General features: G+C 47.7%; 1 protein-coding gene across 1 annotated transcript; it reads right to left on the bottom strand.

Moving 5' to 3' along the window:
• Positions 1-786: 786 nt before the first annotated feature.
• LOC106588034 (collagen alpha-1(I) chain) lies at positions 787-9,516 on the bottom strand. The gene is made up of 7 exons (XM_045708657.1): positions 9,120-9,516; positions 6,240-7,051; positions 4,908-5,067; positions 3,988-4,178; positions 1,957-2,056; positions 1,434-1,545; positions 787-1,190 (listed from the first exon to the last, which is right to left on the bottom strand). Exons 2-7 carry the CDS (start codon positions 6,882-6,884, stop codon positions 1,097-1,099), a joined length of 1,302 nt encoding a protein of 433 aa, XP_045564613.1. The 5' UTR covers positions 6,885-7,051; positions 9,120-9,516; the 3' UTR covers positions 787-1,096.
• Positions 9,517-12,433: the final 2,917 nt, after the last annotated feature.

Here is a 12,433-nt window from a genome sequence, read left to right as displayed (position 1 = left end):
AGGTAGACTAATAATCATGTCCTTTACATTGCAAACAGCAAAGGGTTGACTGATGAATTGATTTACCTGTAGCAGTGACGTTAGGCTCATATAAAATATTTAGTTCTGATACACATGATGTAGCTAGTTTCCCAGTTTGTAGATAATAATGTACATGTCTGAATGTGCATCCGTCTCTGTCGATAAACCACCGTGGATTGTGATCAGAAGACGTGTCTTTGAAAAGCAAAGAGTCTTGAAGGTGAGAAAGTCGGTTGAACGGGATGGAAAAAAAACAACCGACAAACATTGAAGGAGCTAAATAGATTATCCTGCTCAGTTGCCATTTGGCATTATAGTAGATTACTCTTTTTACAAACTTTGGGCTTAAGCCAGGTACGAAACAGAAAGCTAGCTATAAAGCTAGCAGCAACTAACGTCTCCTCTTCACTTTGCCCGTTGCTAACCCCATGGTTAGCTATCAAAAATCACCGCAATTCATTATTCAACAGCTTCCTTCTTCTTAATCAAACTTTTATAGTAGCAAATTGTTTAACAAAAAAAAATAAAAAATGCACTACTTTTTCAAAAGCTAGACCGGCTATTGCGACGAAAGTATATTTTTGTAGCCGTTTTGACAGCCGGTTGCTAAGAGACGTCAGACGGGAGCCGTTTTATATGTGGAACGTGACGTCAATGAAACGGTGTCTCTGCGTAGTGACGTCACATTAAAGGCCCGCTGGAGGAACACCGAGTAGCTTCGGAGGTTTACACTGGAAAAACGTCACTTTATTTACTGTTTACACAGGAAAAACATCACTTTGTTTACACTGGAAAAACATCACTTTGTTTACACTGGAAAAACATCACTTTGTTATCATCTAATTACACAAATGACAATACAGAAAAGTGTTTTATGATGTGGTGAATTATTCATTTTTTTTATTTGATAAATACATTTGAGTGCTAATAAAAAGCAGGTCTATTACAAATACATTTTCAATGTAATTTCACAGTATGCCAAACATAGCCTACAAACCTTACAGAGTAGGCTTTATTCATTACAACGCAGTACAGTCTTGACAAAGGCTTGAATTGACGTTGGATGTTGAAGTCATTAGATCAGTCTGCTGGCTGGATTCTCTGGACTCTGGACTGTTATGTGTTCAATTAGATGTCCCAACAGAGAGTTATTATTGGACACCAAAGACCTGTGGAAAATACAGAAATACACTAAACATGTTTTTCTTGGGGGGGGGATGACAAAAAGCTGAGTCTTGGCACAGACTTTTGACAGACAGAATTTTGAGTTAATTTGATGTGTGTGTGTGTGTGTGTGTGTGTGTGTGTGTGTGTGTGTGTGTGTGTGTGTGTGTGTGTGTGTGTGTGTGTGTGTGTGTGTGTGTGTGTGTGTGTGTGTGTGTGTGTGTGTGTGTGTGTGTGTGTGTGTTGACCTGTGATTGCCCTGTAGAAGCACAATGGTCTGCTCCAGCTGTCTGAGGTGTGTCTCCTGGTCTCTCAGAGCTACCACCTGTCTCTGTAGACACCTGTCCCAATGCCTGCCACCTACACACACACACACACACACACACACACATATACACACATATACACACACACATACACACACACACATACACACACACGCGCGCACACACACACACATACACTCACACACACACACACACACACACACACACACACACACACACACACACACACACACACACACACACACACACACACACACACACACACACACACACACACACACACACACACACACACATACACATACACACACACACACACACACACACACACACATACACACAACACACATACACACACACACATACACACACATACACACACAGAGAGAGTGAGAGCAGAGAAGAGAGAGAGAGAGATTTGTCCACACCATCCAAAAGACACAGACATGGAGATATACACTGTGCCATAGACAAGGCAACTCACAGTAGGTCTCAGCAGTGGTAGAGGAGTCCTGCTTCAGGCTGGTTAGTCTCAAGTTGTAGTTTTCTTTCAGCGCCTCAACAAGCCTTTTCTTCAGGGAGTCCTGCAACACAGACCAATAGAGACACCGAGGGGCGAATCCTTCATTCCCATTAAGATGAATTTTCACTTAGTCATGCATTGATGTCAATGGGAGATTAAGTGGGACATTTGACTTAAGTGGAAGTTAAGGTTCGCCCCTGAGAGAAGATCATTTAGGTCAGGATTTAACCTAAACAAATTCAGATTCTGGTGCCAAATTATTGTCTGTTTTGCCCTATGGGCCATGGTCCAAAGTAGTGCACTATATTGGTCCAAAGTAGTGCCCTATATTCAGTAGGGAATAGAGTGCCATTTGGAACACAACCCTAGTGTTGTTGTGGTACTAACCAGCTGCTGTTGAGGTACTAACCAGCTGCTGTTGAGATACTAACCAGCTGCTGTTGAGGTACTAACCAGCTGCTGTTGTACTAACCAGCTGCTGTTGTGGTACTAACCAGCTGCTGTTGTAATAACCAGCTGCTGTTGAGGTACTAACCAGCTGCTGTTGTAATAACCAGCTGCTGTTGAGGTACTAACCAGCTGCTGTTGTACTAATGAGCTGCTGTTGAGCTACTAACCAGCTGCTGTTGAGCTACTAACCAGCTGCTGTTGAGGTACTAACCAGCTGCTGTTGAGGTACTAACCAGCTGCTGTTGTAATAACCAGCTGCTGTTGAGGTACTAACCAGCTGCTGTTGAGGTACTAACCAGCTGCTGTTGTAATAACCAGCTGCTGTTGAGGTACTAACCAGCTGCTGTTGAGGTACTAACCAGCTGCTGTTGAGGTACTAACCAGCTGCTGTTGAGGTACTAACCAGCTGCTGTGGAGCTACTAACCAGCTGCTGTTGAGGTACTAACCAGCTGCTGTTGAGGTACTAACCAGCTGCTGTTGAGGTACTAACCAGCTGCTGTTGAGGTACTAACCAGCTGCTGTTGAGGTACTAACCAGCTGCTGTTGTGGTACTAACCAGCTGCTGTTGAGGTACTAACCAGCTGCTGTTGAGGTACTAACCAGCTGTTGAGGTACTAACCAGCTGCTGTTGAGGTACTAACCAGCTGCCGTTGAGGTACTAACCAGCTGTTGAGGTACTAACCAGCTGCCGTTGAGATACTAACCAGCTGCCGTTGAGGTACTAACCAGCTGCCGTTGAGGTACTAACCAGCTGCCGTTGAGGTACTAACCAGCTGCCGTTGAGGTACTAACCAGCTGCCGTTGAGGTACTAACCAGCTGCCGTTGAGGTACTAGCCAGCTGCCGTTGTGGTACTAACCAGCTGCCGTTGAGGTACTAACCAGCTGTTGAGGTACTAACCAGCTGCTGTTGAGGTACTAACCAGCTGCTGTTGAGGTACTAACCAGCTGCTGTTGTGGTACTAACCAGCTGCTGTTGAGGTACTAACCAGCTGCTGTTGAGGTACTAACCAGCTGTTGAGGTACTAACCAGCTGCTGTTGAGGTACTAACCAGCTGCCGTTGAGGTACTAACCAGCTGTTGAGGTACTAACCAGCTGCTGTTGAGGTACTAACCAGCTGCTGTTGAGGTACTAACCAGCTGCTGTTGTGGTACTAACCAGCTGCTGTTGAGGTACTAACCAGCTGCTGTTGAGGTACTAACCAGCTGCCGTTGAGGTACTAACCAGCTGCCGTTGAGGTACTAACCAGCTGCCGTTGAGGTACTAACCAGCTGCTGTTGAGGTACTAACCAGCTGCCGTTGAGGTACTAACCAGCTGCTGTTGAGGTACTAACCAGCTGCCGTTGAGGTACTAACCAGCTGCTGTTGAGATACTAACCAGCTGCCGTTGAGGTACTAACCAGCTGTTGAGGTACTAACCAGCTGCCGTTGAGGTACTAACCAGCTGTTGAGGTACTAACCAGCTGCCGTTGAGGTACTAACCAGCTGTTGAGGTACTAACCAGCTGCCGTTGAGGTACTAACCAGCTGTTGAGGTACTAACCAGCTGCCGTTGTGTGACGGTCAGCTTCCTCTTCAGGAGAGCTACCTCACTGCACTGTGGAGTCACATCAACATGACTCTCACTCTGTTCTTGTCCTCCTCTGTTCTGTCCTTCTCTGTTTTCTTCACTCTCTCTCAGACAGGAAGTAGCAGGAGGTGATCCCAGGGCAGAGAGCAGGTCGTAGGCCTGGCCTGGAGGAGACAGAAGACAGGAAGTTACACGGTCTGAGAACGATATCTAGAAAGTTTCTTGTTATCGTTACAATGCCAAGCAAAGGACTAACTCATTTCTTAGTCTGAGGAAAATATGTTAGAATGGTTATATCTAGAATGGTTACATCTAGAATGGTTATATCTAGAATGGTTACATCTAGAATGGCTATATCTAGAATGGTTACATCTAGAATGGTTACATCTAGAATGGTTACATCTAGAATGGTTATATCTAGAATGGTTATATCTAGAATGGTTACATCTAGAATGGTTACATCTAGAATAGTTATATCTAGAATGGTTATATCTAGAATGGTTACATCTAGAGTGGTTACGTCTAGAACGGTTACGTCTAGAACGGCTACATCTAGAACGATTACATCTAGAATGGTTACATCTAGAATGATTACATCTAGAATGGTTACATCTAGAATGATTACATCTAGAATGGTTATATCTAGAATGGTTACATCTAGAATGGTTATATCTAGAATGGTTACATCTAGAATGATTACATCTAGAATGATTACATCTAGAATGGTTACATCTAGAATGGTTATATCTAGAATGGTTAGAATGCCAGGTCTGAACCATCTGTTTGTGTGAGTGATGATGATGATACATAAATTCATCTCAGTGGTCAAAAGTAGTCCACTGCATATGTAAAAGGGTACTATTTGGGATGTAGGGTAGTAACTGATTGTGTACCCAGGAAGTCGGGGTTGAGGTGGAGGGAGCGTGTGCCAGCACATTGCTGATCCACCAGGTCCAGGAGTCCTCTCAGGCAGGAGGAGAGCTCTGCCACCCCAGGCTGAGGTGACAGAGTCCTGGGCACAGAGTGGCAGTCACTAAGCCCTAGTCTGGAGCTCTGAAAGAACAAAATACAACGGTCAAAAGGTCTTATCGTTCGAGTGAAAAACACAAGTCTGTCAAAAATGGTGTCATTTTTAAATGTCCTTGTTTCTAATAACAATAAGATCAGGTAATGTTTCTAACACTGTAATCTCACCTCACTGAAAAGTGTTCTTTCTACATTAGATTTAGTCTCTGAGGCCCGAGCGAGCACTTGCCCTAAAAATGTCTGTGTTGTGAGAGGCAGTGTTCCCACGGCCTCTCACATTACTAACGCTCCTCCCAAATGGCACCCTATTCCATTTATAGTGCATTAACCCCATAGGAACCCGATCAAAAGTAGTGCACACTTTATAAGGAATAGGGTGCCAATTTGGACTCCTAACCCCTAATGTTCCTAACCCAACCCTCCTTCCAGAACCTTTTAAGGAACAGATCCTCTTCCTCAGTACCGCCAAGTCCAATTTCCCTGCCAATCACAAAGTAATCAAATATTTTCACAGATAATTACTGTTCTTGGTTATGAACAGATAAGAGAGAGGTTTCAAAGCCAGTGTTGTCTTACCTAAAAAAAAAAAATTAAAACGCTCATCCCTCAATGAAATTAGCTTCTCAAATTAATTTCCCCATTTTCCCAAGGCAGTAAGACCGTTTGTGGAGATTACTCTCCAAGGGGTTGGCTTGGGATGTGAGAAATACTATCAAACATATGTAAGCTTACTGTCGGGCCACAGACCACAGTCTCCTTCCATTAGCGTTAAGGTCTGTAACCTCATGCAACATCAAAGGTGCCTACGGAATGACTTTATAATGGAATAATTGGCCTGTTGCTCTTCTAGTGTTATTGATGCAGGCAGCTGTTGACTGCTATACACCACAACATGAATCTGTGAACACAACGTTTCTGATGCCACTTCTGTATTCATACTGTAGGCTACTGATGATGTGTCTGTTGTATGAAAATATCAGTCATTTTTCGTTTTATTTATTTAACCAGGAAGGGCTCATTTGAGATTTGAAATCTCTTTTTTTTTTTAAGAGTGTCCCAGATTAAGTTGGCACATGTTTGTATTCGCTATAAATTGTTCAGGTCTGGAGCATATGCTGACTAACTTTGTCCTGTTGTCTCCGTGGCTGAAAGCAGCCTCAAATCAAACTAGAATCTAGAATATATATGTGCCTGTTAACCTGTGTAGCGATGATGGAGTTGGATCTGGTGCCTGTCTGCAGGTCTGACCCTGGGGGAGATGGGCTGTAAAGACCAGAGTAGAGACCGGGCCCGGCAGCCTGTCCAGTGTAGTTTACCGGACCAGGGGGAGAGTAGAGACCGGGCCTGGCAGCCTGTCCAGTGTAGTCGACCGGACCAGGGGGAGAGTAGAGACCGGGCCTGGCAGCCTGCCCAGTGTAGTCTACCGGACCAGAGGGAGAGTAGAGACCGGGCCTGGCAGCCTGTCCAGTGTAGTCTACCGGACCAGAGGGAGAGTAGAGACCGGGCCTGGCAGCCTGCCCAGTGTAGTCTACCGGACCAGGGGGAGAGTAGAGACCGGGCCCGGCAGCCTGTCCAGTGTAGTCGACCGGACCAGAGGGAGAGTAGAGACCGGACCCGGCAGCCTGCCCAGTGTAGTCTACCGGACCAGGGGGAGAGTAGAGACCGGGCCCGGCAGCCTGTCCAGTGTAGTCTACCGGACCAGGGGGAGAGTAGAGACCGGGCCCGGCAGCCTGTCCAGTGTAGTCGACCGGACCAGGGGGAGAGTAGAGACCGGGCCTGGCAGCCTGTCCAGTGTAGTCTACCGGACCAGGGGGAGTAAGAGCAGCCAAACAGCCCTGCTCCATGCTCTGTCTCTGGGGAGATCCTCCATGTTGTATCCTGGAGGCCTGCTGAAGCCTGGGGCTCTGGTGATCCAGCAGCCTGTCCAAAGAGACACTCCGTGGGGCTGGACTCTGGCATCGACTGGCCCCTTCAGAGAACCGCCGGAGGACAGTGGAGTCGTCTGATAGGTCTGGAGTAAGAAGGAGATATCAACACACCCATCTCATAGAGAAGTAGCCTGGTCTGTAGAGGAGATACACCCATATCTTAGAGAAATAGCCTGGTCTGTAGAGGAGATACACCCATATCTTAGAGAAATAGCCTGGTCTGTAGAGGAGATACACCCATATCTTAGAGAAATAGCCTGGTCTGTAGAGGAGATACACCCATATCTTAGAGAAATAGCCTGGTCTGTAGAGGAGATACACCCATCTCTTAGAGAAATAGCCTGGTCTGTAGAGGAGATACACCCATCTCTTAGAGAAATAGCCTGGTCTGTAGAGGAGATACACCCATCTCTTAGAGAAATAGCCTGGTCTGTAGAGGAGATACACCCATCTCTTAGAGAAATAGCCTGGTCTGTAGAGGAGATACACCCATCTCTTAGAGAAATAGCCTGGTCTGTAGAGGAGATACAGACTGGTGTTCTAAATGTCACTGTGTTCCCTATATAGTGCACTACACACCTTTGTCCAGAACTCATAGGGAATGAAGACAGTACAGGGTGCCATTTGGGACACAAACCCAATGACTAGGAGACCAATACGACCATTGACCCTGGTCTGTACTGTTCTCTAACGTGGGGATTTAGTTTCCTTGTACAAGTCTGCCCTCTAGTGGCTAGAATGAAACATGAGCATCAGTTAGGGAATGAGATTTCACAAGGAACATGCAATGAGTAGACCCAGTTAATAATGAGTAGACCCAGTTAATAATGAGTAGACCCAGTTAATGAGCAGACCCAGATAATGAGTAGACCCAGTTAATAATGAGTAGACCCAGTTAATGAGCAGACCCAGTTAATCAGCAGACCCAGTTAATGAGTAGACCCAGTTAATGAGCAGACCCAGTTAATGAGCAGACCCAGTTAATAATGAGTAGACCCAATTAATGAGCAGACCCAGTTAATGAGCAGACCCAGTTAATGAGTAGACCCAGTTAATGAACAGACCCAGTCAATGAGTAGACCCAGTTAATGAGTAGACCCAGTTAATGAGTAGACCCAGTTAATGAGTAGACCCAGTTAATGAGCAGACCCAGTTAATGAGTAGACCCAGTTAATGAGTAGACCCAGTTAATGAGCAGACCCAGTTAATGAGCAGACCCAGTTAATGAGTAGACCCAGTTAATGAGTAGACCCAGTTAATGAGCAGACCCAGTTAATGAACCCGTTGTTAGTAACCACTACTACTACTACTACTATTACCACTACTACTACACAGTGATATCACCAGATAGTTACTACTACTACTACTACTACTACTACTACTACTACTACTACTACTACTACTACTACTACTACACAGTGATATCACTAGATAGTAACTACTACTACTACTACTACTACTACTACACAGTGATATCACCAGATAGTAACTACTACTACTACTACTACTACTACTACTACTACTACTACTACTACTACTACTACACAGTGATATCACTAGATAGTAACTACTACTACTACTACTACTACTACACAGTGATATCACCAGATAGTTACTACTACTACTACTACTACTACTACCACTACTACTACTACTACTACTACTACTACTACTACTACTACTACTACTACTACCACACAGTGATATCACCAGATTGTAACTACTACTACTACTACTACTACTACTACTACACAGTGTAATCACCAGATAGTAACTACTACTACTACTACTACTACTACTACTACACAGTGATATCACTAGATAGTAACTACTACTACTACTACTACTACTACTACTACTACTACTACACAGTGATATCACCAGATAGTAACTACTACTACTACTACTACTACTACTACACAGTGATATCACCAGATAGTAACTACTACTACTACTACTACTACTACTACTACTACTACTACTACAACACAGTGATATCACCAGATAGTAATGGACCACTTTCCACACACTGGCTGTGATTTGGTTTTCACCATATACTGTTAATTACTGTATTATACGGCATTATACTTAGAATCATATTATTCGTAAGTGTACTCTATATTACTGTTGGTAATTGATATGGTCTCTAACCTGAGGTGAGCCTCAGCAGTCTGCTGGTCCGGGCCTCCAGGTCCAGCTCTGTATCTCTGGGAGGTGGTGAAGCCAGGGGCTGGAGTACTGGAGTCAAGCTGGAGGAGAGGGAGGGCCAATGGGCATGGCTGCACTCAGGGGCCCAGGCTTTTGGGGCCTGTACTGGGTCTGTCCCCAATGGAGGGGTCCATGGTGCCTGTCCCCTGCCCAGTTGGGCATCATACGGCTGGAGGTTGGGCTGGAGGTTCTGAGGGTCGGGTGTTGACACATCAGAGGTGTTGTTGTCACTGGAACAGTCCTGAGCGAAGGTCACCCTACCTCGGTCTCTGGAGCGGGTTGGAGAGCGGCCGGAGCGCAGAGAGGAGCGAGGGGGAGAGGGGAGAGAGGAGCGAGGGGGAGAAGGCAGAGAGGAGCGAGGGGGAGAGGGGAGAGAGGAGCGAGGGGGAGAGGGGAGAGAGGAGCGAGGGGGAGAGGGGAGAGAGGAGCGAGGGGAGAGGGGAGAGAGGAGCGAGAGGGAGAAGGCAGAGAGGAGCGAGGGGGAGAAGGCAGAGAGGAGCGAGGGGGAGAGGGGAGAGAGGAGCGAGGGGGAGAGGGGAGAGAGGAGCGAGGGGAGAGGGGAGAGAGGAGCGAGGGGAGAAGGCAGAGAGGAGCGAGGGGGAGAAGGCAGAGAGGAGCGAGGGGGAGAAGGCAGAGAGGAGCGAGGGGGAGAGGGGAGAGAGGAGCGAGGGGGAGAGGGGAGAGAGGAACTAGGGGGAGAGGGGAGAGAGCAACTAGGGGGAGAGGGGAGAGAGGAACTAGGGGGAGAGGGGAGAGAGGAACTAGGGGGAGAGGGGAGAGAGGAACTAGGGGGAGAGAGGAGAGAGGAACTAGGGGGAGAAGGGTAGGGGCTGGAACTCTGAACCACAGTTATGAGCAGATGTTAGATGAAGGTGTGATGTTTCTCTATGTTTGTTGGTTGAGTTGTTCTTTAATCATTAGTCCTGAACCAAAAAAAAACATTTATACAACCTACTGAATGGAACACAGATGAAATGTTGATCTGAAATGGCAATCCAAACTCTACATGTAGACCCAGGTCCTTACCCTCTTCCTGTAGGTCCTTACCCTCTCCCTGTAGGTCCTTACCCTCTCCCTGTAGCTCCATGTCCTTACCCTCTTCCTGTAGGCCCATGTCCTTACCCTCTCCCTGTAGGTCCATGTCCTTACCCTCTCCCTGTAGGTCTTTACCCTCTCCCTGTAGGCCCATGTCCTTACCCTCTCCCTGTAGGTCCATGTCCTTACCCTCTCCCTGTAGGCCCATGTCCTTACCCTCTTCCTGTAGGTCCTTACCCTCTTCCTGTAGGTCCTTACCCTCATCCTGTAGGTCCTTACCCTATTCCTGTAGGTCCTTACCCTCTCCCTGTAGGTCCATGTCCTTACCCTCATCCTGTAGGTCCTTACCCTCTCCCTTTAGGCCCATGTCCTTACCCTCATCCTGTAGGTCCTTACCCTCTTCCTGTAGGTCCTTACCCTCTCCCTTTAGGCCCATGTCCTTACCCTCATCCTGTAGGTCCTTAACCTCTTCCTGTAGGTCCTTACCCTCTTCCTGTAGGTCCTTACCCTCATCCTGTAGGTCCATGTCCTTACCCTCTTCCTGTAGGCCCATGTCCTTACCCTCTCCCTGTAGGTCCATGTCCTTACCCTCTCCCTATAGGCCCATGTCCTTACCCTCTTCCTGTAGGTCCTTACCCTCTCCCTGTAGGTCCATGTCCTTACCCTCTCCCTGTAGGTCCATGTCCTTACCCTCTCCCTGTAGGTCCATGACCTTACCCTCTCCCTGTAGGTCCATGTCCTTACCCTCTTCCTGTAGGTCCTTACCCTCTTCCTGTAGGTCCTTACCCTCTCCCTGTAGGTCCATGTCCTTATCCTCTCCCTGTAGGTCCATGTCCTTACCCTCTCCCTGTAGGTCCATGTCCTTACCCTCTCCCTGTAGGTCCATGTCCTTATCCTCTCCCTGTAGGTCCATGTCCTTACCCTCTCCCTGTAGGTCCATGTCCTTACCCTCTTCCTGTAGGTCCTTACCCTCTCCCTTTAGGCCCATGTCCTTACCATCTCCCTGTAGGTCCTTACCCTCTCCCTGTAGGTCCTTACCCTCTCCCTGTAGGTCCATGTCCTTACCCTCTCCCTGTAGGTCCTTACCCTCTCCCTATAGGCCCATGTCCTTACCCTCTCCCTGTAGGTCCATGTCCTTACCCTCTTCCTGTAGGTCCTTACCCTCTCCCTGTAGGTCCATGTCCTTACACTCTCCCTGTAGGCCCATGTCCTTACCCTCTCCCTGTAGGTCCATGTCCTTACCCTCTTCCTGTAGGTCCTTACCCTCTCCCTGTAGGCCCATGTCCTTACCCTCTCCCTGTAGGTCCATGTCCTTACTCTCTCCCTGTAGGCCCATGTCCTTACCCTCTTCCTGTAGGTCCTTATCCTCTCCCTGTAGGTCCATGTCCTTACCCTCTCCCTGTAGGTCCATGTCCTTACCCTCTCTCTGTAGGTCCATGTCCTTACCCTCTCCCTGTAGGTCCATGTCCTTACCCTCTTCCTGTAGGTCCTTACCCTCTCCCTTTAGGCCCATGTCCTTACCCTCTTCCTGTAGGTCCATGTCCTTACCCTCTCCCTGTAGCCCCATGTCCTTACCCTCTCCCTGTAGGTCCTTACCCTCTCCCTGTAGGTCCTTACCCTCTCCCTGTAGGTCCTTACCCTCTCCCTGTAGGTCCCTACCCTCTCCCTATAGGCCCATGTCCTTACCCTCTCCCTGTAGGTCCATGTCCTTACCCTCTCTCTGTAGGTCCATGTCCTTACCCTGTCCCTTTAGGCCCATGTCCTTACCCTCTTCCTGTAGGTCCTTACCCTCTCCCTGTAGGTCCATGTCCTTACCCTCTCCCTGTAGGTCCTTACCCTCTCCCTGTAGGTCCTTACCCTCTCCCTGTAGGTCCATGTCCTTACCCTCTCCCTGTAGGTCCATGTCCTTACCCTCTCCCTGTAGGTCCATGTCCTTACCCTCTCCCTGAAGGTCCATGTCCTTACCCTCTCCCTGTAGGTCCATGTCCTTACCCTCTCCCTCTCCCTGTAGGTCCATGTCCTTACCCTCTCCCTGTAGGTCCATGTCCTTACCCTCTTCCTGTAGGTCCTTACCCTCTCCCTTTAGGCCCATGTCCTTACCCTCTTCCTGTAGGTCCTTACCCTCTCCCTTTAGGTCCATGTCCTTACCCTCTTCCTGTAGGTCCTTACCCTCTCCCTGTAGGTCCATGTCCTTACCCTCTCCCTGTAGGCCCATGTCCTTA

Source organism: Salmo salar, chromosome ssa26 (genome assembly GCF_905237065.1).
Source record: "Salmo salar chromosome ssa26, Ssal_v3.1, whole genome shotgun sequence".
NCBI classification, from domain to species: Eukaryota; Metazoa; Chordata; class Actinopteri; order Salmoniformes; family Salmonidae; genus Salmo; species Salmo salar.
The sequence above is the reverse complement of the archived record's forward strand: the minus strand, read 5'-3'. Positions and strand labels throughout refer to the sequence as shown.